Consider the following 23,437-nt stretch of genomic DNA (forward strand, 5'->3'; position numbering starts at 1 on the left):
GATTTTGTAATAAGGGTAATACTGGTCTCATAGAATGATTTGGGAAGTATCTATTTTTTTTGAGGAGTTTGTCAAGAATTTGTATTAATTATTTTTTAAATGTTTGGTAGGATTTACCAGTGAAGTCATTTGGACCTGGGCTCTTTTCAGTGAGTATTTTTATTTTAACTTTTTTAAAGATATTATTGACAGAGAGGGAACACAAGCAGGGAGAGGGAGAAGCAGGCTTCCTGTTCAGCAGGAGCCTGATGCAGGGCTCAATCTCAGGACCCCAGGATCATGACCTGAGCTGAAGGCAGATGCTTAACTACTAAGCCACCCAGGCATCCCACAGTGAGTATTTTTTTATTTATCAATTCATCTCTTCACCATTCTATTCAAATTTTCTATTTCTTCTTGAGTCAATGTTGGTGGTTAATGTTCTTCTAGGAATCTGCCCATTTCAATCATGTCATCTAATTCATGCACATACAATTGTTCATAGTATTTCCTACAAGCCCTTTGATTTCTATAAAGTCAATAGAAGGTACCCCTTTTCATTACTGATTTTAGTCATTTGAATCTTCTCCCTATTCTTTTAGTCAATGCGGCTGAAGTTAAATTTTGGTGATCTTTAAAAAAAAAAAAACTTCTGGTTTGTTGATTTTCTCTATTGTTTTTCTATTCTCTTTTTGATAATTTCCATTCTAATATATATTATTAGCAGACATCTACAGAAGACGTTCCCTTGACAGCAGCAGAAACTAATTTTTCTTAAGCCACATGGAACATTCTCAAGAACAGATCAACCTGTATTATTTCCTTCATTCTGCTTATTTTACGTGTAATTTGTTTCTTTTCATAGATCATTAAAAAGGAAGATTAGATAACTGATTTGAGATTGATCTTCATTTTTAATATAGGTATTTATAGCTATAAGTTTGCCTCTAAGTGCTACTTTAGCTGCATCCCATAAATCCTGCTATGCTATATTTTCATTTTCATTCATCTCAAAGTATTTCCTTTTTTTTAAAGATTTCATTTATTTGACAGAGAGAGAGAGAAATTACAAATAGGCAGAGGGGCAGGCAGAGAGGGAGGGAAATAGGATACCCACTGAGCAGAGAGCCTGATTCGGGGCTCGATCCCAGGACCCCGAGACCATGACCTGAGCCAAAGGCAGAGGCTTAACCCTCTGAGGCACACAGGTGCCTGAGCCACCCAGGTGCCCCATCTCAAAGCATTTTCTAATTTTCCTTGTGACTTCTTGTTTGGCTCATCAGTTATTAAATTGTCTACTAATTTCCACGTGTTTGTGAATTCCCCAAGTTTCTTTCTGCTATTGATTTCTAATCTCATTTCACTGTGGCCAGAGAACATCCTTTGCATAATCCTTTAGAATTTACTGAGGCTTGTTTTATGGACTAGCATATGATCTGTCCTGGAGAATGTTCCATGTGACTTAAGAAAACTGTTGTTTCTGCTACTGTCAAGGGAACATGTTCTACAGATGTCTACTAAGTCTAATCAACTTATAATATTATTTAACCTATTAAATTTATTTAATCTATTAAATCTATTAAAATCTATTAAATCTATAAATCTATTAAATCTATTTAATCTACTAGAATCTATTTCCTTACTGATCTTCTACCTAGTTGTTGTATCCATTACTGTAAAAGTGTATTTAAGTCTCAAACTATGATTGTTAAGGAAGCCATAATTATTTAAGAATATTGTATTAGTTTCCTATTGCCACCATAACAAATTACCACAAATTGAGATGCTTAAAACAACAACATGAACACAATACCTTATAGTCCTGGAACTTAAAAGTCTAGGATAGGTATATAAAGAAGCAGGTCTTAGAGAGGTTCCAAGGGACACTTCTATCCCATGTCCTTCCCATCTTCTAGAGGCTGCCAGCATTCCATGGCTTGTGGCCACACCACTATAATCACTGCTTCCACTGTCATATGCCTTCTGTCTGACTCTGACTGCTCCTCCACATCTCCCTTATAAGAACGAGTGAGATTAGACCAGGCCCACCCAGAGGATCTGTGATAATATCTCGACCTCAAGAACTTTAATAATATTTGCAGTCTTTTTTGCCACATAAGGTAGTATTCACAAATTCTAGGGCTTAGGATATAGACATATTAGGATATAGACATATTTGGAGAACACTGATCAGCTCACCATAAATACTACTTGAAACAAATTACTGAATCAAATCTGACACAAATTGTTGAATCAAGTCCTCCTAGTTTGTTACAGGTCACTGAGCTCACCAGGGTCAGTAAAAACCAAGCACCTTTTAGCCCTACTTTTGAATATATAAACTTGTGTTCTTCGGGCATTCTTCATCGGTTTAATTACCACATTAGCCATGTTTAGTTTCTTTTCTCTATATTTTCCTCATATTTTATGGAATTATTTCATGTGATCGTGCTGAGTATGTAGGACTGAAGCATGAATCTGTGGACAGTTACGCCTTCCACAGCACCGCAGAAAAGAACACCGGTTTTCGGTCAACACAGAGTTTGGTTTTAATATTGCCCTTCACCTCTATCTGTATAAGCTGCTGTAGAGAGTAAATAAAGCAATGCATGAAACAATACGGAAAATCGTGGGAAGCAGGGACGAAGGAGGAGCTCAGTAAGCACTTGCTCAGACCGGGAGGGTCTACAGACAGGTATGAAACAGAAGGGCAGGGGGAAGGAAAACGGAGCTGTCAGGTCAGTCAATTAACTACCTGGTCATTCTGACACATGAACCAAACAATCTCTGACAAATGCTTTGAAAGGTACTCTGAATATTATCCAGATAACAACTTCCGTATGATGATGAGGTCCATACAGCCCTTACATCTTAATCCACTGGAGTAGGGAAGCAGATTGAAAAAATCCAAAGCACTCAGTTACAGGCTGGCCATGTGACATGAGGCCAGGCACAACTTCCACAAAAGCCTGTTTTCTCCCCTGTCAAATGGAATCTGTGTCTTTTATCTCAGAGACCTGCGCTAAGAATTGAGGAAAATATTGTCTGTACATCTTCTGGCACTTAGAGAGACTCAATAACAGCTCATTATTATTAACAATTATGTGACACCGACAAGTTAGTTAATATCTCTGGAACCCCTGATGTACAACTCGAGATAATATCGTAACACATGAAAATCCCTAAAACCAGGTTGAAGATGTCCTTGGTAACTGGCAAACATCAGCATTCTGCAGCCTGCCCTAATCCCTCTGTGGTAGGAAAAAACCCACGTCTCCCTCAAAGACAGCCACACAACCTCATCTCCAGAACCTGTAAATGTTAAGTTTCATGGTGAAGGAAAATTGCAAGCTGCAGATAGAACTAAAGTCATTAATCACTTAATCTTAAAATGGGGAGATTATCCTGGATTATCCAGGTGAACCCAAGGCAATTACACAGAATCTTACAAACAGATGAGAAAAGCAGGAGAGAGAGGCTAACAAGGACAGCTGTGTGGAAAGAACCCAGCCTGCCATTGCTGGCTTTGAAGATGGGGCAAGGGCCCAGGTGCCCTGGGCTGCGGGCAGCCTCCAGCAGCAGGAAGAGTTAGGGAACGATTCCTGCCCTTGAGTCCCAGAAAGGGCTGCAGCTCTGCTAACAGTCTGATTTTAGTTCAGTGAGAACCATTCCAGACTCCTGCCCTCCAGAACTGGAAGATAATAAAGCCACAAAATCCCTGGCAATTTGTTATAGAAGCAGTAGGATACTGATACACTCCCCCGTCCTGTTTTTCAGTTTTATTGTAAATAAGTCACAAATAACATCTGAACCTGGAAACTGAAAAACCAAATTGTTTTTGTTTTCTCTACACAGATGGCCCTCACCTTTAATGAAATCTCTTTAAGAAAATCACTTCTTACTGAATATACTGATGAGGGATCTAAGCAGTGCTTTGATTCTTGGCCCTTGTCATAAAAAACAGAAGATATTAAACAATATAAATGGACTCATTATCATTTTGGAACAATGGTGTTAATAATATAATTAAGGTATAACCCACTGCATACATTACCTGCTGTTAAAAGAAGCAGCCAACTCAAGAGAACCCTTTTTATTCAAAACTAAGCGAGACATGGAACCTACTTCCTTTGGGCATCCTAGCATCAAGTAAACTGTATGTTAGATTTCGAGGCAAAGTTTATGGTCCAGTCAGTCAGTCAGTCCAGAAGACGTGTGCTCACGAACATGAGCAGACGCGGAGCCAGGAAGCTCTGAGGACAGACAAGCCCGTGACAACCTGACTGCTCCACCAGCCCCTTGAGGCTGGAACCAGCTCGGGGCTGGAGAAACCTATTCTGCATGTTGTGATTTTTCTTTAATAGAGGAAATACTGCTTCTTTGACATAGATGTATTAACAGTGGAGACCAATATTCACTCCAAACAAGGACCCCAAATCAAGGTACTCAGAAAGTTTATTATTAGTATTTTTCAAACCAATGGCAAAACTATTCTGGAAAAGGGTTTTGAAACGTCATTCAAGGACAAAGTAACAACTTGAGACTGTAAATTAGGACCTAGTGTTTCATTAATTCCTAGTATAGTCTGCGGCCAAAGGAGCTAAAATACAGAGAGTCACTGACACACTCCCATCTCTAAAGGATACCAAGGATCCTTGCTGTCTCCCCAAAACCGTGACATCACCACCCGTGAGAAAGAACTGTGGTTCCATGGACTCGTCTGGGCCACCACAGTGGGCCCAATCACTAGAAGGTGACAATTCCAGGGCAAGCAGACAAGAAAATAAAAAATATCATCGGATGAGGGAACCTTTCCAGACTTTTCTCCTGGAACTCGCCATTTGGGGCCCATTTTTGCACCTGGCTATTCCAGGAAGAAAGCCGCCTGGCTCTACCCATTTGCCATGAGGTTTCTACCACCCATGCCAGAGACCAAACAGCAACACTAGGGGAGGCAGCATGAGGTGGACGACGAGCGTCTCCTTCCCGAAGCCCTAGAGGAAAGGAGGTGGGACAGATCAAGCCGTCTCAGCTCCTGTGTCCAAGTCCTGCGGCCCCTGTTCTCTGACGGCAAGGGCATCATGCTGCCCCACAGTGGTGTCCCAGGGAGCCTCTGAGGCCCTGCTCTTCGGATCTGGGTTGGGCAGCAGGTTTCAGCTTCGGGATGGACAGCGGACCCACCCTTACTGCTGACCATAGCAACACGAACCCAAGCATTCACGAAGAAAGCAATGATTTCAACAGGCATCTGCTGGTGAGAATTAAAAGCCACAAAGCATTTTGCTCAAATTCAAGCTCTACCGGCAAAGTGTGAACCAGCTCAACAGTCAGTCCAGAAGACGTGTGCTCACGAACATGAGCAGACGCGGAGCCAGGAAGCTCTGAGGACAGACAAGCCCGTGACAACCTGACTGCTCCACCAGCCCCTTGAGGCTGGAACCAGCTCGGGGCTGGAGAAGCCTGCAGAGATCCCGCTTTGCTTAAGCATCACTGGCAGCGACAAACTTTAAGATTCCTATGTGAGAAGAAATGCATCACACGTGCACACAAAAAAAGCTTTTAAAATACACAGTTTCAAGTGTAATTTACATGGATGGACTCACACACCCTTCATGAAGTAAGAGAAGGAAACAACAGAGGGTTTCTTCACCTCTGCCCACAACTCCAATGTTGATGCGGCCACAAGGGTCTCTTTGTCCTTTCCCCTTTGCGGTCTGCACCCCCTCCCCACGGAACCTCCCCCATCAGGGCTTCAGATATACACAATGCGTTCTCAGCGAAATCAGACGTCTGGGAATACCACACGGAACTCTGAGCTCACACACTGCTCCACCTGTATTGTTCAACGTCCCAGATGATCCAAAACATGCAGCCGGCTGAATGCATTCACGCTCCTTAGCCGCCTGTTTACAGGCCCTGCACATTCTAGTCCCTGCCTGTCCCGCTACCCACTTCTTAGCACATTCCTGCTTTTACTTTGTACTCCAGACAAAGAAATAGAAGGTGCTGTCACGTGTATTATCCATTCAACAGACACCGAGTGCCTATTGCGTTAGGCACCATTCTGAGCACTAGAGACCCAAACAGCTCGGAGTCTCTCTTCTATACAGTGCTGAGGTGCATCACTAAATCCTCGCAAGAAGTCGGGGTGGTGGGGCGGGGGCGGGTAGGCAGTACCGTGCCTACTTGAACAAACCAAGGAACTGAGTTTGGATAGGTGAAGGTACGTGCTCACCTCAAATGAGATGAAAACACTCTCCAAGTTTCTTCAACAAACCACCCTGAGATAATGAATTCCTTACCCTAACGCACAGAACAAGAATGTGAGACCAACTGGCTCTTCTTCCTACAAACATTACTGAGACCCCCCTATCTCCCAGGCACTGTGCTAGGTACCGGGCAGGAATCAAAGAGAGTAAGTCACGTTTCCTGTCTGAACGACCTTGGACTGTTGTGGGAGAAATAACTCCCAACAAGTCATTATCATCCAGAGTGTGATAAATCCAAGGACAGCAGCAAAGAGGAGGAAGGGTCCCACTGCAGGGCACACACGGGGGAGGTGAGGAGGAGCCCCCCTGAGCACACTACCTGCCTGACCGGGTGTCCTGTGGTCAATGCTGAGGCGTTAACTGACTGGTGCCACAGGTGTGTCACCCTCTGCAGCTGCCCCAGGAGTCACACGTGGGTTGGGATAACGTACCACTCCCAGGCAGGGCCAGATGACCCGGCGCTGGTCTTTCCTGCAGCGCTTACCACGCCGCACTGTGTGTATCTTTTAACTTGGCTGCTTCCCTATTGAGCTGAAAATTCCCTCAGCCCGAATAAAGTACGACCCAGCTCTGTGTCCCTGCACTTAGCCTGACTGAGGAGCATGATCCTTTCTGAAGAACACCCTCCAGTCCAGGGCGAAAGGCAGGAGAAAAACACAGCCTGTCAGGACGCTCCCAAAGCATCGCTGAAAGGTGGACAGTCATTTCCGGAAAGAGTGAAAGTCTGAAGTCTCACTGGCAGATCTGGCTGTTCCTGTGCCGACAGCATCTTGCTGACTGTCCAAGCCCCAATGCTATCTCCTGCTGTGACTCCTTTACTGGAAGGGACATGGCGGTCTCATAGACACTGGGGAGCCAAGAACTCACGTGCAGCCTTCTAAAGGAACGCTTCGAGAAGTAGACAATGGCTGTCAAGTCTGTCCCTGTGCCTGTGCAGGGCTCCTTGAAGAAGGGACAGGTGTGCTGCTGGAGAAGGGGTGCCCACAAGATGCCAGGCATTTTCCAGATTCTCTCATCATCATTTTCTAGATGGAGAAACTGAGGCTCACAGAGCTTATTATTACCAAAAGTAACACCCCAAAGTTTACCACTTATGAGCATAACCCTGACAGAGTCAAAAAAGGAACTAAAAGAAAGTACAATACAGAATACAGTCAGCTGACACATGACTTGTGTGTGAGCGTGTTTGCGTGTGTGCGTCTCCAAGTGCTTGTAGGCACGAAAAATACAGGGCGGGGAGTTTGTTCTGAACCGATGGTACCCTACACGATGGGCCGCGTGTCCAAAGGGTGGACAGTGCTTTCTTCATGGGTGTCCCTGAGTAGGTGCAAGACACACAGACACTAAGGCAGAACTTCCTCCTGACTCCCCGTACTTAAAACAACGAAACAGTAAAAAGCAGTAAAACTCATTAACCAAATCAAAATCTTATAAGGCATCCCAGGACATGGGAGACAAGAGCCAGGTGGGGGCAAGAGACTTGCACAGCTCCCCTCTCCCTCCAGACCAGACTCTCCACAGAGCCATGAGCTGCTCAGTGACACAGTCTGGAGAAAGGACCAAGAGCGACCTCATGCTCTTCTGATCAACAGAGAGCCTGCCGACAAACGGAACTGCTCGCTGACACGCTGACAACTGACTTTTGAATTTGGGGAGTTAAAAAAAAAAAAAATGTAAGCAATAACTAAAAGTCTGATTTATTTCGGAGTCATCAGAGACACTTTAGACTGGTTTAATCTGCATCTTCACGCTCCCGCTGTTGCTATCTGAGACGCTCTGGCTCACGTCCCCTGTTGCCTCAGTCCTTGTCACTGCACGTCAACAACAGCTGGTCCTGCCCAACGACATACCTGTCTCTGAGAATGGGTTCACCCCCTGATAAAACCCATTTGTTACTGCTATAATGAAGGTCTTTTTTTGAATAAATTACATAATGAAAATTGTGAAGAAAAAAAACCTATTCTGAGACAATAAAAGGAGCATGATTTTGAGATTTCTCACCCAGTCAGTTGGTGCTGGAACTGTGCCTTTCAGCTGAGAACTACCCAGACCAGGAGCTATGCTAGACCAGAGCAGAGGCATGTGTAACGCCCACACCTCCCAGCTCTGTCTTGAGAGAGGTCTTCAGGAAGAAAAAGGTAAGCATTTTATCATGGCGAGATAAAACACTCCCAGGAGTTTTATGAAATTATTTTTATTACTTTGCATATTGTGCATACTATTTTTTGAATATTTTATTTATTTATTTGACAGAGATCACAAGTAGGCAGAGAGGCAGGCGGTGGGGGAGCAGGGTCCCCACTGAACAGACAGAGAGCCCAATGAGGGGCTCGATCCCAGGATCCTGGGATCATGACCTGAGCTGAAGACAGAGGCTCTAACCCACTGAGCTACCCAGGCTACCCCATACTATGTTTTTAAAAGACTCACATCTTGCAAATTAAATCCCCAACAAATCAACATGTCATAAGAAACAGATATCCAAAACATCCATCTAAGAGGAAGGAATGGTCTGCAACAGAAACAATGAATGAATGATTAATCCCCTCATCCCAAGGGCACAACTCTGTGTGTGGATGGCATTGGAAAAAAGAGGCAAGGCCTGGTCCCTGCTCTCTAGTAGCTGAGAGCAGGGAAAGGCAGGCAGACTATGGCACATGGCCTGTTTCTCTAAAGTGTCATCAGGACACAATCATACACATTCATTTCTATACCATCTCCAGCTGTTTTTCTGCTACAGCAGTGAGTTGAGCAGAATGCACAGCCTACAGACTATCCCCTCCTGGCCTCTTACAGAAGTCTGCCAGCCTCCACGCAGCTTCCTGCGAAGGTGGTGGCCAACCCCCACAGACACACACCCACCTCCTGCCGTCCAGTCAAAGGGCCCAGAAGCAATGACACCCCAGCAGCCCCGATCCACACGGTGAACGACCATCCCACATGAGAAACTGGGTAACTTGGGAGAAACGGCTGATTTTAGAGCCACAGCAATGACAAGATGTGCCTGGAACAAAATGCTATTAGGAAGTTAAAAAAAAAAAAAAAAAAAAATACTCAGAAGATGCACAGGGTGCTCCTGTCAGTAGGACCAGGAGCCAGAACATGGGGCTCCCCAAAGGACAAATCTGGGGCAACTGAATGGTCAGTTTATACTGTGACTATAGGATTATAACCAGTTGAGTCAAGAACTTATATGGATAGATGACACCTGGAGGCAGCGAGGAGGGAGGAGGGAGAGAAACCTTGAACATGTCCCCTCCAGCAGAACGTCGAGCAGCCATTGCAGATGCAGTGAGTGAACAAGACCACCACCACCTCACGGCCAGCACAGTAAGAACCCGGCTGGGAAACACCAGCCGATCCTGAAGTCTGTGACGAAGAGTTTATCACGAGGAACAGGGTACTGACATGGTCTCAAAGCAGCTCTCCGCCGAAGCACAAATGCCCTCCGCAAGGAAAACGGCATCTTTGCAGAGGAGACAACAGCAGCACCTGAACCAAGTAGCAAACGGAACCTCACGGGGAACAGGGCGGTGACAGTGACACTGTGCGCCTCCCCATCTGAGCTCTGAGGACACACCACACCTCCGCGGCGTGCCAGCTCAAAGTGCACACACGTGAACCCAGTATTAAGGAAACAGACAACCCGAACCCAGGACCACTCTACCAAAACACCTGGTTGAGTGCAGCCATCAGAAGTGCACACCACGAACGGTGAAGGAAGACAGGAAGTCTTCCAGATGAAGACACTGAAGACCCCTGACAGCCAAAGGCTCGGCGGGATCCTCACCAGCACCCGCTGAAGACAAATGGGAGCGAAGGGCAAGACGGGCACGTGCACAGGAGACGAGACAGTCGTAGGAAGCGGCCATTAACTCCCTAAATCTGACCCTGCGCGCCAGGCTGCAGTTACATAAGAGAAGGTCCTTACTCTTAGGAAACACACACCAAGGTACTTGTGTTTGTCCGGGCCTGGGGAGGTGACACAGGCACTTTACCTCCCGAGTGTCAGGAACATACGCAGAGACGTGGAGAGGCCGGCAGGCCAGCGTGGGAAAATGTGAACGACCGGTGAACTCAAATAAATGGGCATACGGAGTCTCAGCACTTAAAGTCGTTTCCAAACGAAAGCTTTTAATGCCAGGAATAAGCACTAAAGGTCTTCACGGGACGGGGAAGGGACGAGGACAGAGCAGCACAGACGTGCAGCGCACAGGGATGCGGAGGCACACGGATGAGGGTGTGACGGGACACAGCAATTATCTGGGGGAGTCGGGAAAGGTCCGTGTCCTTGCCCAAGACCTCCTCTCGCCTGTGGGGAGAGCTGCGTCCAGCAGAGTCCTCCCCGAAGAGCCCCCCTCCGGGCCCTGGGCCAGCTGCTCACGCTCTGAGCCCCAGAACGCCCCCAGCTCCTCCCCCCACAGCGCTCGCTCACTCTCCGAATCATTCCCTCAGCATGTTCAGCTCCCTCTCTGCTCTCTGGATCACAGACTCTGGATAAAAACCGTGAAGTGAAGATGCTGACGACGACGATGACGACGATGACGGAGGCGGCAGCCGCCCATGACCCGCGCCACTACACATCCCACACGACTGCTCAGCTCCCCCCGCAGCGCATGTAAACTGCTCGAAGACTCCAACTGGTTTCCCTTTTTTCTTCTTTAAATGACCATTTTACAGTCACGGAAAACTGAGCTGAGCAGGGTTCATGTTCCCAAGGTCACTGCACGAAGTGGCAGAGCTGAGATGGGAGCTCCACACTGGGTGACTGAAAACCACCCCTCACCTCTCCGTCCTACCAAACCATCCGCACCCCACCCGGTATTTCTAGTTCGCAGTGGTCTGCCCTTGTGGGGCAAACAAAACGTAAGAGGGGTTTCTCTAAGTACTCTGCTCTGTTCATGTTTGCTGAGCACACCCAAACCCAAAGCAAGGCGCGGAGGAGTCACAAGGTGAGAGGAGAAAGCCAGCACTAAAAAAACGGCCAGCTTGGGGTGCCTGGGTGGCTCAGTTGGTTAAGCCGCTGCCTTCAGCTCAGGTCATGATATCCCAGGGTTCTGGGATCGAGTCCCACATCAGGCTCCTTGCTCAGTGGAGAGCCTGTTTCTCCCTCTGCCTCTGCCTGCCACTTTGCCTGCTTGTGCTCACTCTCTCTGACAAATAAATAAATAAAATCTAAAAAACAAAACAAACAAAAGAAAAAAAAAACAAAAAAAGAAAACGCCAGCAGATAATCTACTCACTGGTAGATAACCAGGAGCTGAGGTAGGAAATTCAGGTACAAAAGATACATGAGGAAGGTGTGTAGTGAACTCGTATTAGGTGTAACAAATATGTGCTGTACGTTAAAATCTTAGAGTAAAACAAAGCAAGCACCACATCGTCGTCACTCTGCCCTAGTGAGGCACGAGGCAGGCACCACTGCCTGCGCAGATGAGGAGACGCAGGCTCAGGGAAACGACTGGCCCAGAACACACAGCTACACTGAGCGCCGCGGGTACTGCACAAACACTAGTTGAATAAAACGAAAGAAACCTCAGCAAACATTTTGGAAGGCTGTGGACTCTATCCAGTATTCAGCTCTGCTAAAATTACTAAAAATGTAATCGTGGTTTTGTCCAAAATTTCTCCCAGGTTTTGGACCTGGTATTGATCAAGCCCCTGACCCCAGGAGGAAGCAGGAATTCCTACGGCAGCTGACAAAGCTTTCGTGCCAACTGTTTGCTTCCCCACACAAATCAAAGACTTTGACTCCTATGCTCCAATGCAAACAACAGGACTGTAATTTTCCGCACAAAAGGAACGAATTTGTGGCCAGCAGCCATCCACCCGACGACCGCAGGTGCCCCCCTTACCCTGGATACAGTTGCAGCTCAAACACCTTGGGGACGTTTTCCCTCTAGGGATGGCAAGCCCCCACCGTGACCTCGCACAGGCTAGCTACCCCGTAACCTCCGCGGACTCCTCTGCAGGGTGAGAACCGACCGACCTCGCGGGCGGCCCAGGATGAATGAACCCAGAACGCGCGAGCAGCGCCTGGGACACCTGAAGCCCTCCAGAGGGTGCCTTCAGGACGGAAGTCATGCTTCTCTGCCAGGACTGCGGGGAGCTCCTGAGTCTGCTCTTACAATCAGAAGCGAGAAGGGCGGATACAGGAAAACCCAAAGCAACCCAGGCCTGTGGACAAGCCAGCGCGGGCTCGGAAGCTCCGGGGCGCGGAGAGGGCAACCAGCTGTGCGCAGCGCCATCTAGTGGAGCGGGAGCCGAGCACCAGCGTCGACCAAGGGAGGCGCCGAGCGCGCAAACCACCCGGCGCCCCTCCGCTCTCCTCGCCGCGGAGCTCACACCGACAGAGACGCCCCCGGAAGACGTCTGTCGAACAGGGCGCTCTCACATCCTCGTGCTCTTTACCATGCCGCCGAGCAACATCAGCGATACGCCAGGAGCACCTTTTCAAGTCCTTAAAATAGCAGCAGGGGCTGATTGGTGAAAAATTATGGAAATGCAGAAAATGATGGAAATGTACGGCTTACCAATTCAGAGCAAGAGATCTCGTGCTTGTGGAGAGGAGCTGCTGAGTGTCCGGCTATGTTTAGGGGCGGTCACAAAGCTGTTTATGGACGCTCCGGGGCGACCTGAAACTCCAGGGGCTACCGCACCTTGAGCGTCACGGGGACAGTCAACCAGCACCGCTAACTGTCCGGCCACCACTAAGGAAGCTTCCCAAGAATGAGTCTGTCCTTCAGTATTCCCTGCGCTGGAAAACTAAACTCATCCCAACAACAAAAAAACCACCCTGAAAACTGAAACTACAGGATTAAGTTATTACAGGTTTTGCGTCTGGAAAGTGATGCCAGGACACACATCGGTCTCAGGCCATCGTGTAAAAAGAGCAGGTAACGTTTACCAAGCACCTGTCCTGTGTTAGACACGTACTCGCGTCATGCCTGAAGCAACAGCCCAACAAAGGAGTGCACGCGCTCCTGCGTTAAAGATGGGAAACCGAGGCTCCCAGAAATAAGTAACGTGCATAGGCTCCGACTACAAAGTCTTCCCCTCCCATAATCCCACGGCCACCTCTGGAGCAGCTCGTCCCTTATTAAGTAACCCTAGTTCCCATGTCAATGCCATCCGCCACACCTTCCACACTGCCACTGTCACAAAGCTCCTGGCCCCTTTGGTCAGGCCACCGTGTGCCCCTCTGCACAGCACGCAGTCCGCCCTCCCCACACACCAGCGGGCTGATACTGAACAATGACTCTGCCGAGCTGCTGCGCGGCAGAGAACTTCCCGTGGAAGTCCAAGGTGAAACTCCAGCCGCAGGGGAAGCTTCCAGCTCTGCTGGTGCTCACAGGTGAGCTGTCTGTTGTCTGGGAGGCGGCAGATAAGGACTTGAATCCTGGTTTACCACTTAGCTGTCTGACCTTACGCAAATAATTTGTCCTTCATGCCCTCACTTTTCTCACGTGTAAAATAAGGTAAAACGATTTACTCTTTTAACACTGTGAGAAAAATTAAGCACAATAACACACATAGACCATCTAACCCAGGAAAAGTTCTTGATAAATGGTGACTATTACTATTAGCAATTACGAGGCAAGGGTAGTCAAACATCCTCCCCACGAGCCCACTGGCATCAGAGAGCCAAATCCACTGTCTGTGAGAATATGTTCTTTTATGTTTGGCACTCTTTTCCCTCCACTTTTTGAGCCTACTTTTAGAAAATGGAGAATTTCTAAACATACAATAAACTGACTAAAAATCCCTGATACCATCCTTTCAACCAAATGTTTCTGTGATAAATATTAAAATATAAAGAGCTTTGTGACTCTGAGAGGTTCCTTCAAGACAAAGAGCCACTGTCTTAGTGACTTTCCACAGTGACAGTTTTCCTATTTTCTCCCTGACCGCTGAAATACTCATAATTAAGAATCCTTACCTTGAATGCCTACTGAAGACTGAGAAGTGCTGCTGGAGAATGTAGGGAAAAAGTGAACTTGTCTTTTTGTAAAACACATTTTAGGGGGACCTCTTTTAAAAACTCATCATCAGCAGTGGAAATTCCTAACTGGCTTCTACTATAATAAAACTTGTATTTAAAAACAACATCGACTTCCATCCTTTCATCTACTTTTCTTCAAGCATCCTATCAGAACACTGCAGACTCAAAACTTCAGCCTGATTTTTGAAAGTTGTGCACCTTGACTGGGCAAGCTGCTTTACATTTTTGAGACTCAGATGAGTCATTTGGAAAAAAACAAAAGAGGCAGGCAGGGGATGAAACCACCTACCTTGCAAGATCTCTGTGAGGTTAGAGACAAAGCACAGGAAGCACTGGCACAAAGAGGCCCTCCATTTCGCAGCTTTCATCATCGTCATTATCCCCAGTGCTTAGGAACACGTCTACTTTTTGGTAAAAAATATAAACCAGTCTATCTTCACTCAGTGGGAATGATGACAACAAGCAAAAGGGTCTTGTGCTATCAGATCCGCTGTGGGCATTCAGTCTGCAATCCCGGTTGCTCCCCTGGTTTGGGGTGTCTGTCTGACCTCTGAGTTGGAGGATTAACTCCTTCGGGCAAGAAGGCTTCACTGCCATGTAACGAGGGCTGCAAATTTCCGGGTTTATTCTGTCATTAGGAATTTAGGGAAGGAGAGCTAATTGTATTAGAGCATATTGGCTTAATAAATTCCTTAAGAAGAAGAAAAGTAAATAAACGTCTGGTGGCAAGCAGACCTGCTAACATCTCCTCACGTCTCCTGGAGAAGAGCCCCTCAGTCCCACCACATGCAAAGAGCACGGGGGCCTCCTGCTGCTGGTCCCACGCTGCATCCCATTCAGAGCCTCTTTCACTGGATCTGTGCCCAGGTCAGCTGCCCTACCATGACAACACTCTGAGTCTTCCACCTCTGTGAAAACTGCAGCACAACACTGAAAGAAGGCAGGAGTGGAGAGATGTAAGAGCTCCATGAGGTTCTCAAGACCAAGCCATGGAAGCCCAGGCCAGCTACCCAGAAGCTGACACTCTCCCATGGAAGACAGGTCCTAATAACATGGCGCAAGGACGATCACACCATAGAGATAAGCACCAGCTGCTCTGGGAAGAAATGGGCCACCTAAATCCATTCGGGGGGAAGGATATGATCACAGGAGATCCCTTAGAGCACAAATTCCAAGGGCAAGCTATAAAAAGGGATAGCATGTAACCGGGCTTTCAATCCCAGCCCAGCCATAAAGGGACCCTCTCCCTCTGTGGGCCAGTGTGGTTCAGGAAAGAACAAAGCTTGTACCTTCACTGGGACATTTTGCAATGTCCTGGGTAACTCACTTTGGTTGTTGGAGTCTCGATTTCTACAACTGAAAAACTGGGCTAGTAACCTCTACATTTCTGGGCGGTTACAGTATTCACATTACAGACATGACCCGGCACAGAGAAAAACCTCAAATATATCCCTAGGCTGACTGAGTTAAACCATCTAGTCACCTGGCACTTCAAAAGGACAGCTGAGGGATAGTTGAAGACTTTCCTTAAGAAAGAAGAGGGCATCTCCACACTTGATACTCACTCTCAGATTAACACATGTGAGCACACTCCTTTCTCAGGAGCAGAGTCTCCCTTGTTCTTCCCTCACCACCTCCATGACTCAGCCCAGGACCTGGCATGGCAGCTTCTCCAGCAACATGTCACTAATGACCAGATACCAAAACACTATCACATGCCAACCACTGGATCACTTCAAATCATAGCATGCTCCACAAAACTCAGAAACAGCATCCCCTCCATTTTCTTACCAAAAAAATGATTAAAAACTCTGAAAACCCTAAGAAAAACAATTGAAAACTAAAAAAACCACAGCCTCTTTTGGATGAAACAGAGAATCACACACTACATCTAAATATAATTCTGCAATTTCCATTCTCCTTCGTCTCTCTTACTCCACACATCTGACAATAGTCAAGCAAATCACAAACACTTTCCAAAAGGGGTCACCAAAAAGGAAACATTAGCCATCAGGTTTTGTTGAACAAAGAGACACGGCACATCAGGCTAGTAATGATCCTCCCCTTATACATTTTTGCCCCTCACACATATCCTGAATAATGCTAAGAGTACTGATTTTAGAGAAACTGATGTAAGATGAAAAATTATTATTTTGAAATACCAACAGACAACTTTATCAATCTGGACACAAACAGACCAGCTTAATCTTGAATCCTCTGCTACACTTCCCCTGTAACCAACCACTAAATATAACTTGGCAGTGAATCAGCCACCAATCCATATATTATATCAGATAATTAAAAATACAGGGTTATGTAATCTTATTTAATGGTTACTTGGCTTGGATTGAAAACCATCCAAAGCAGTACCAGAGAGCTGGATTAAATTATAATGCATAAGACATTTCTAAAGATGTTTTTTTGTAAGAGTCAGCACATCCCCTCCTAGCAAATACAATACAAAACATGGGACGCTACTTTCATCTCCAATTAACCTCCTTGGCAAGAACCGGCAATGTCAATTCTCTATAGGCATGGAAGTGGGGGAAGGGGGTGGTACCAAAGCCTATCTTTTTTGATTCAGTTTTAACATCAAGTAAACATTAACCATTACATTTGGTAGAAAAATGAAAGTACTCAGTGTTTAGGGGAGAGGGGGAAGGGAGCCAGTTAGCCTGAGAAAATAAAAAGAAAGTCAGCAACTAATGCCATCATGAAACACAAGGCTGTAAAATGTGTAAGAGCTGGACTATACTAGCTTGGGAGCACACATCCTGATGTCATCCCAGCTCAAGTTCTTTCTTAAAGATTATTAGAAAAAAAAATAATTCAGCTAGGAGGTTGATCAATGTTTACAACTACTGATTTTTTTTAAAAATGGCAACATCTCATTTATAAACTGTTTCATTATCATAATGCGTTGATTACAAAAATAATAAACGGGTCACAGGAGGGCTTTAATGCAAAAGTGTCTCTTGGCCGGAGCATTAAAATCCTGTAGGATAAATTTGCTAGCAACGTTTGTTTCTTTAAAAAGACCACTAGATAAGTACGGAATGAAACTTTTTTAAAAAATCAAGATAAGTCAACCAGAAGCAAGCATATTAATGATATTGATTTCTGCAGGGTTTTAAATAAGTATGTGTGAAGTAGTTTATTCTGTCTTTGCAGGAAGACCTAAGTAGCAAGAACAATGGCTTTAGGAGACAGAAGGCCTGAGTTCAAATTATATCTCCGTTGCCCACAAGCTTGCATAACTGGGTTCCTCAGATGCCTCCCCAGAAAAATGGAGACACCGGTGTCTACCTCACCAGGGTGCAAGCATGAGACAGGAACTAGACATCATGTACCCTGAAGAGACTTGGAAACTTGAACACACTCCATGCAAACATGAGGTATCGCATTCACTGATGACCATCGTCACTGCACAAGTTACTGCCGGAACACTGACACCAGTATAGACATTCAGAATAAACTCTGAAAAAAATAGTTTCTTTTCAAGGCAAAGAGTCAAAAATACTGTTAAATGAGAATAAAAATACTTTTGTGTAGCCAATAACAAGACGCTTATCAGATTCAAAATCAAAGTTTTCTAATAACCATTCAGATTCAGATTTAAGATACTATTTAGAAATGCACTTGGAGTTACATAATTAAGCATGATTAATATTTTAAATGATAGGGCTTTGCTTTCTGGATATCAGCTTATGATTTAAGGGGAAAACATGCTTGTCTGAAGTAATCTAAATTAACAGTAACAAGAGCATCTCAGTATCACCTTTTCCATCTTTCACATAACTGTTCAATGTGAAAAAAATGTACTTCTTACCCAAATTACATTCTTTACGGAAAAAGTAAGGTAATCAGATTCAGCATCTAAAAATATACTAAATGGCAACATTGTTCAATATCTGTTTCAAGTAACTAGAGGCCATTAACACTAGTAGAAACAGAAACTGAAATAATTTTGAATGCATTAGCAACACAGTACTATAACAACATGGCACAGAGAAAAAAAAAATTCTAACTTTCAAAATAACTCATTACACTTCTGTTGAGCTGTTTCCTTAACTGAGTGAAACATAACTTTGTCAACTTCTTTATTAAAAAAAAAAAAAAAAGGCACTGGATTCCACAATCTAGAATCTTTCTAATGCCATTGATCTCACACAACATACAAAGAAATTTCTTTCACAGAAATGACAGCCCAGCAGGCAACAAAAGATCTATGTAAATCATAAAGAGCAAGGAGTAGAAACCTAAGAGCAGAACGTTCAGAAGAGCATGGGAATAAACTGAAAATTCTTTCTCTCTAATTTAAGAATGCAAGCCCATTACTTTTCCACAAGCCCACCTTATTAAAGAAATAAAAATAAGTCTGCAAATAAAATAAAATGGGAAAGCTCTGAAAACCTATTTCTATTCAACAATTCAAACGGCATGCATGCTTAAATTCTTGGAGACACTGAGTCTCTCCACTACCACCATCAGTCGACAATACACCCTACTCCGAAGAACTGGTTGAAATAGGCAAATGCTGGAGGTTGCTGTTTTGAAATATAGACATCTATATACAAATAGAATATGTCTGCCTCATCCTTCACTTCCAACAATAAAAGAACCAGGGTCAGCATTAAGATCAGCAGACCCGATTTAACTCGGGGACCACAAACTGCCACTTCACGGAGTGATTCATGCAAAGGGTAACAGATCTAACCAGATACTATTTCTGCCATCACTCAGAGAAAAAAAGAACACCAGTGGCCCCCAAACCCATCTTTATCTGAAACATGGATTAAGAGATACAGAAGGAATTGAGGACTGTGCCTGGGAAGGCAGGCTTGTTTTACCTTCCATCCCAGATTACTCAAGAAGCTGGAGGAAGAACAAACCAGGAAATACTGTCCTAGGTAGGCACGTCTCCATATGTCCCTGTATCCCGGTGCCCTGTACTTCCCAGGGCTGTTCACACCCTGAACTGGCTGAGCAGTGCTGAAAGGCATAGGCAGCAAAAGACTCCTTGCCCAGTCTTCCCAACCCCTAGCCAGCCCCCAGTGAGGGTGACCCACCCAGAGCTTCCCAAAGAGAAGACAGGCAAGCCAAGAAGGGCGCAATTGCGTGGGCCTCTTCTCCCCTACCAACCCCTCCAAGGCCAGCTTGCAATCCTTGGCTGGAGCTGCCCCCACCCCCTCCCAGGGAGGCGGACCACGCTGCCAGGGTGGCTGTAGCCTCGGCATGGGAGAAAAAGACGGATAGGAGAGGAACTGGGCTCTGCTACTAGGACCGCCACGTCCCTCTCCTCTGAAATGCACAGGGTCTGACCCCAAACCTCCCCCAAGGTCCTCAAACTTCACTAACAATCCAAGCACCTGTTCCCTTCACCTCGTGTGCATTTAGGCCCCTCAAATCCTTCCATTTTGCTCCAGCTCTTTCTTCGGTTCCCGGGACAAACCAAGCATACGAGGATCCCCGAGTCCCTCACAAACTACCCTCCAATGAGATCATTCAACCCCCACCCCGCCACAGCCCCCAGATGTTCAACGTCCTCTACCCATAAGTTTCCCTCGGGTATCTTCGAGTCCCCAAAGATCTTCAACTCTCATCCGAACGCCCCAACCTTCTGCCCCCGCCAAGCCTCCCAAAGGCACAAGTCCCTTTCCCCCCAGGTATCCCGCGTTCTCCCAGGTCCCCACCCAAATGCCTCCAGATTACTACCTGGGTCCGCGCGCGCCTCCCCAGGTCTATTTCTAGCCAACCCCACAGGTTCGCCTACCCAGAGCCCGGCATTTCTACCCGCTCCCGACCCTCCCCAGTCTCCGAGCCCCCGGCCACCACTCCCCCGGCCCCAACGGCCGAGGGCGACAGTTAACGGCCGGCCAGCGTGCGCCCTCACCTTGGTTCACCAGCCGCAGAGCGTGCGTGAAGGAGGGGTCCAGGGAGTCCTTCTCCGCCATCAGCTCCGGCAGGTACTTCTCCTCCATGCTCGCTGGCCGCCGGGCCCGGGACGCCGACGCGCGGCAGGCGAGCAGCGGCGGCCCCGCAACCCCCGACCCCGCCCGCGCCCCAGCGGCGCGCAACCCGGGCCAGGCGCCGCGGCCGGGGCGCGGCGGAGCCAAGCCCGGAGGTCGGCCCGGCGGAGGCGGCACGGGGCGAGTGTCGGCCGCGCGGCTCCGGTCCCCGGGGGTGGCCGCCGACTGCCCCGGGCTGGCGGCCGCTGTTCCGGGACGCGGCCCCCGCAGCCCCGCAGCTGGTCGAGCAGGAGCGGACGCGGGCCGGCGCACTCAGGCGGACCCTCGGGCCGGGCCGGCGGCGAGCTCGGCGAGCCTGAGGCAGTCCCGGGCGAGCCCCGCCAGCCGGCGCCCAGCTCAGCCGCGACCCGCACGCCGCGCGCAGCCCCGCGCTCTCCGAGCCGCCGCGCGGAGCTCCCGGCCCGCCGCCCCGCCCGCCGCGCCTGCGCCTGCGCACCGCTCCCGCGCCCCCCCTTCGCCGCTCCCGCGCCCCCCAGCCCCGCCCCCGCCGCCCGCCCCGCCCCACCCCGCCTCGCCCGCCGCCTCGAGGGGCGGCCCCCAGCCTCGCCGCGGTCCTCGGGGAAGGGCGTCCCGGCGCCTCCGGCCCTCGGGGCGCTCTGCTCCAGCTCTGGGGGCGCGGGGGAGTCCCGCTGTAGGGTCACGGCGCTGGCAGACGCAGAGGCCGGGAAACTGAGGCCCGGAGAGGTCGGGCGGCTCGCCCAAGGTCGCCGGGCGAGCGTTCCCCGGAGGGGAGACAGAGGCCTGGCCGGGAGAGCGGTCAGGGCGGCGAGTCCGGGCTCGCCCGGCGGGCTCTGGGGAGAGGCAACCGGGCGAGCCGCCCTGCTCTTTATAAGGCTCTCAGGACTTCCCTAACTTATTTGGCCTTGCTGTCCCCTCTTTGCAAGGAAATAAGGCGGGCGCGCTGTCCTTCGTTGGCGCCTGGGCTCTGGGTGCCTAAAGAGGGACCCCAGGTACCGAGATCCATTACATAAAAGCGCGTGCCCTTCAGGGCGTCTTTGTCATCCCGACTTGCCACCGGCGTGTCTTTCTCTTCTCCCATAAAGAGCTGTGACTGGAGGAGGAAGAGGGAGCCTTGCAGGAGCCTGTCCCCTCATGGGGAGAGTCCTCTGGACATACGTGGATGCTGATGTCTTAGGTCCCTTTCTGCCCCCTTCCCCAACAAGCCCTCCCTCAGGACGTTTTCAGGTGTCCTCGGCATGTGGAGTAAAATGTCCCTGAGCAAGCCAAAGACTCCTGAGTCTGTCCTGCCTTTCCCCTGCCAAACCCCATCCCCAAGTCCTGGCCTCAATGTCACCTTCCCTGGACAGCTTTCCAAGACTTCCTCTGCAAAGCAGTCAAGGCACCATCCCCCCCTCCCCTACCTCAACCTGCGCTGGTCAGCCCTGTAATTCTGTTTCCAGGAGACCCTGAGCATCTCAGGGGCAGAGCTAGAATTTTGTTTTGCAGGGAGGGTCCCCAGCATCTGGTGCCTTTGGGACAGGTGTGGGGGCACCAGAAATGTTTGTTGAAGGAACAGAGCAGTGGAATGCCAATCCTGTGGCCAGCTGCCTGGGGCAGATCTTCCTCCCAGGCTCATGAAGGCCTCCACAGCCAGAGATGCCGAGAGTGGAAATCAAGGATCACTAAGCTGCTCTGAGTCTCATCCTCAAGCACTCGTGCACAAACACCCCATCCCCTTTTCCACCCCTAGACTGCACAGTGCCTCCCAGCAAAAAAGTGTCCTTTCAGAGTTCCCAGAAGGAATGTTCATGTCTCTCTTCGTTCTGAACTCTCAAGAAGCAGTCAAGGGTAGGTTAATTTTGTAGCCTCTGCGACCCCCACAGCCTGGATTTGCCATTATGACTCTCCTGCTCATGTGACCTACCTGTGTGCCTCAGTCTCCTCCTCTGTAAAGGAGAGATGAGAATCCAGATACAGATACAAATACAAATGTGGACCACATCTCCAAAACCAAGGTTAAGCCAGCAGCCCTCGGGGGCACTGGGAAGGATTCGTGGGGCTATGTTTTCTCTTAGAGCATTGGAAAGGAATGCACGTACCTCTGGCTTCTGTTCCTGCATCACAGGACCTACATGCTAGGGTGTGTGTCCCTGATGGCCACACTTAAAGGGTGGAAGGGAGAAGGGGTGTTCTGGGATATCGGTGAGCCCCAGGGGAGGAGAATGGGGACCAGATGCTGGACGCTCAGCAGCCCCCTCATCACTTGGTCTTACAGCCTTCTTTCCATTCAGACTCTCTGCCCAGGTAACTGCCCACACTTTGAGTAATTGCTGTTTTCATTAAGCACTTACTAAGGGCCAGGCTCTTTCATTCACTATTTTCAGTTTTCCCAATGACCTGTAGGGAAGATATTATTTGTCACCACTTATAAATGAGGAAACTGAGGTTCAGAGCAGTTCCATACTTTTGCTTAAGTCCCATGGCTGTCAGTCAGGGATCCTAGACTGATAGACCCTAAGGCCTTCTCCCCCGCTTCCCTGTTCTTCCCTCCCAGGTGTCAGTTCCTGACAGCTGTGACCCGCTCCAGCCCTCCTCCACTGGCAAGGCTGGCAGACACGTCCCCCTGGCAGCTGGGGAGGAGGGCTGTACACCAGGAAGCTGACAGCAAAGGCACTGGATCTTCCGCTCTGGACCCTCCTCCTCTCTGATCCTTCCAAGAGGGCAGGTGCCTAGCACCATGAGTACCCACATGGGGTCCTCCAGGGAGGAAGGAGACGAATGTCTCTGTGAGATGCTCAGGAAATTGTCCCCACCCACCAAGCTGGCTGACTGCTGGCTGTGGGGTCCCCACACACCTCTCCACAGACTCTGTCGGTCTTCGTGAGATGGCTACTCCTCAGGGCCCTCGCCGTCAGATCCCTGAGATGATGAGAAAATCTGGTGTTAGGAACAGTTCCGATTATTTGCAAGCCATTGCCGATGGTACTCAAACTCAGGTCTTCTGACCTTCAGACCAGAGATCTCTGCAGACACCCACAAATATTTCCAAGGGCAGGGTCTGCTTTGGGTACAAGGGACCAGCCGTGAACCAAACGGACTTCCACAGAGCCTCTTCAGGCGGGGCCACGGGGGCCACTTGTCCCATCTGCATATTTTGCATCTGACCTGGAGAGGAGGCCCTGGGCTCCAATAAAAAGCTTTTCTCCCACGTCTGGTAT

At 48.4% G+C, this 23,437-nt stretch overlaps 1 protein-coding gene across 3 annotated transcripts in view; it reads right to left on the reverse strand.

The window, feature by feature from the left end:
* KHDRBS3 (KH RNA binding domain containing, signal transduction associated 3) overlaps window positions 1-20,587 on the reverse strand; it is a 182,358-nt gene extending 161,771 nt beyond the window's left edge. For 2 of the 3 annotated variants that reach the window (XR_004384512.1, XM_032873485.1), the window contains exon 1: window positions 20,144-20,587. Coding sequence is in view for 2 of the 3 variants with exons in the window: in XM_032873485.1 (XP_032729376.1) it covers window positions 20,144-20,231 (88 nt within the window). In the remaining variant the exon portion in view is untranslated. Of the gene's footprint in view, window positions 1-19,100; window positions 19,123-20,143 lie in introns of those variants that run through there. The other variant, XM_032873486.1, reaches the window with a different exon arrangement.
* Window positions 20,588-23,437: the final 2,850 nt, after the last annotated feature.

Source organism: Lontra canadensis, unplaced genomic scaffold (genome assembly GCF_010015895.1).
Source record: "Lontra canadensis isolate GAN:19392208 unplaced genomic scaffold, GSC_riverotter_1.0 scaffold49, whole genome shotgun sequence".
In the NCBI taxonomy this organism is placed as follows: Eukaryota; Metazoa; Chordata; class Mammalia; order Carnivora; family Mustelidae; genus Lontra; species Lontra canadensis.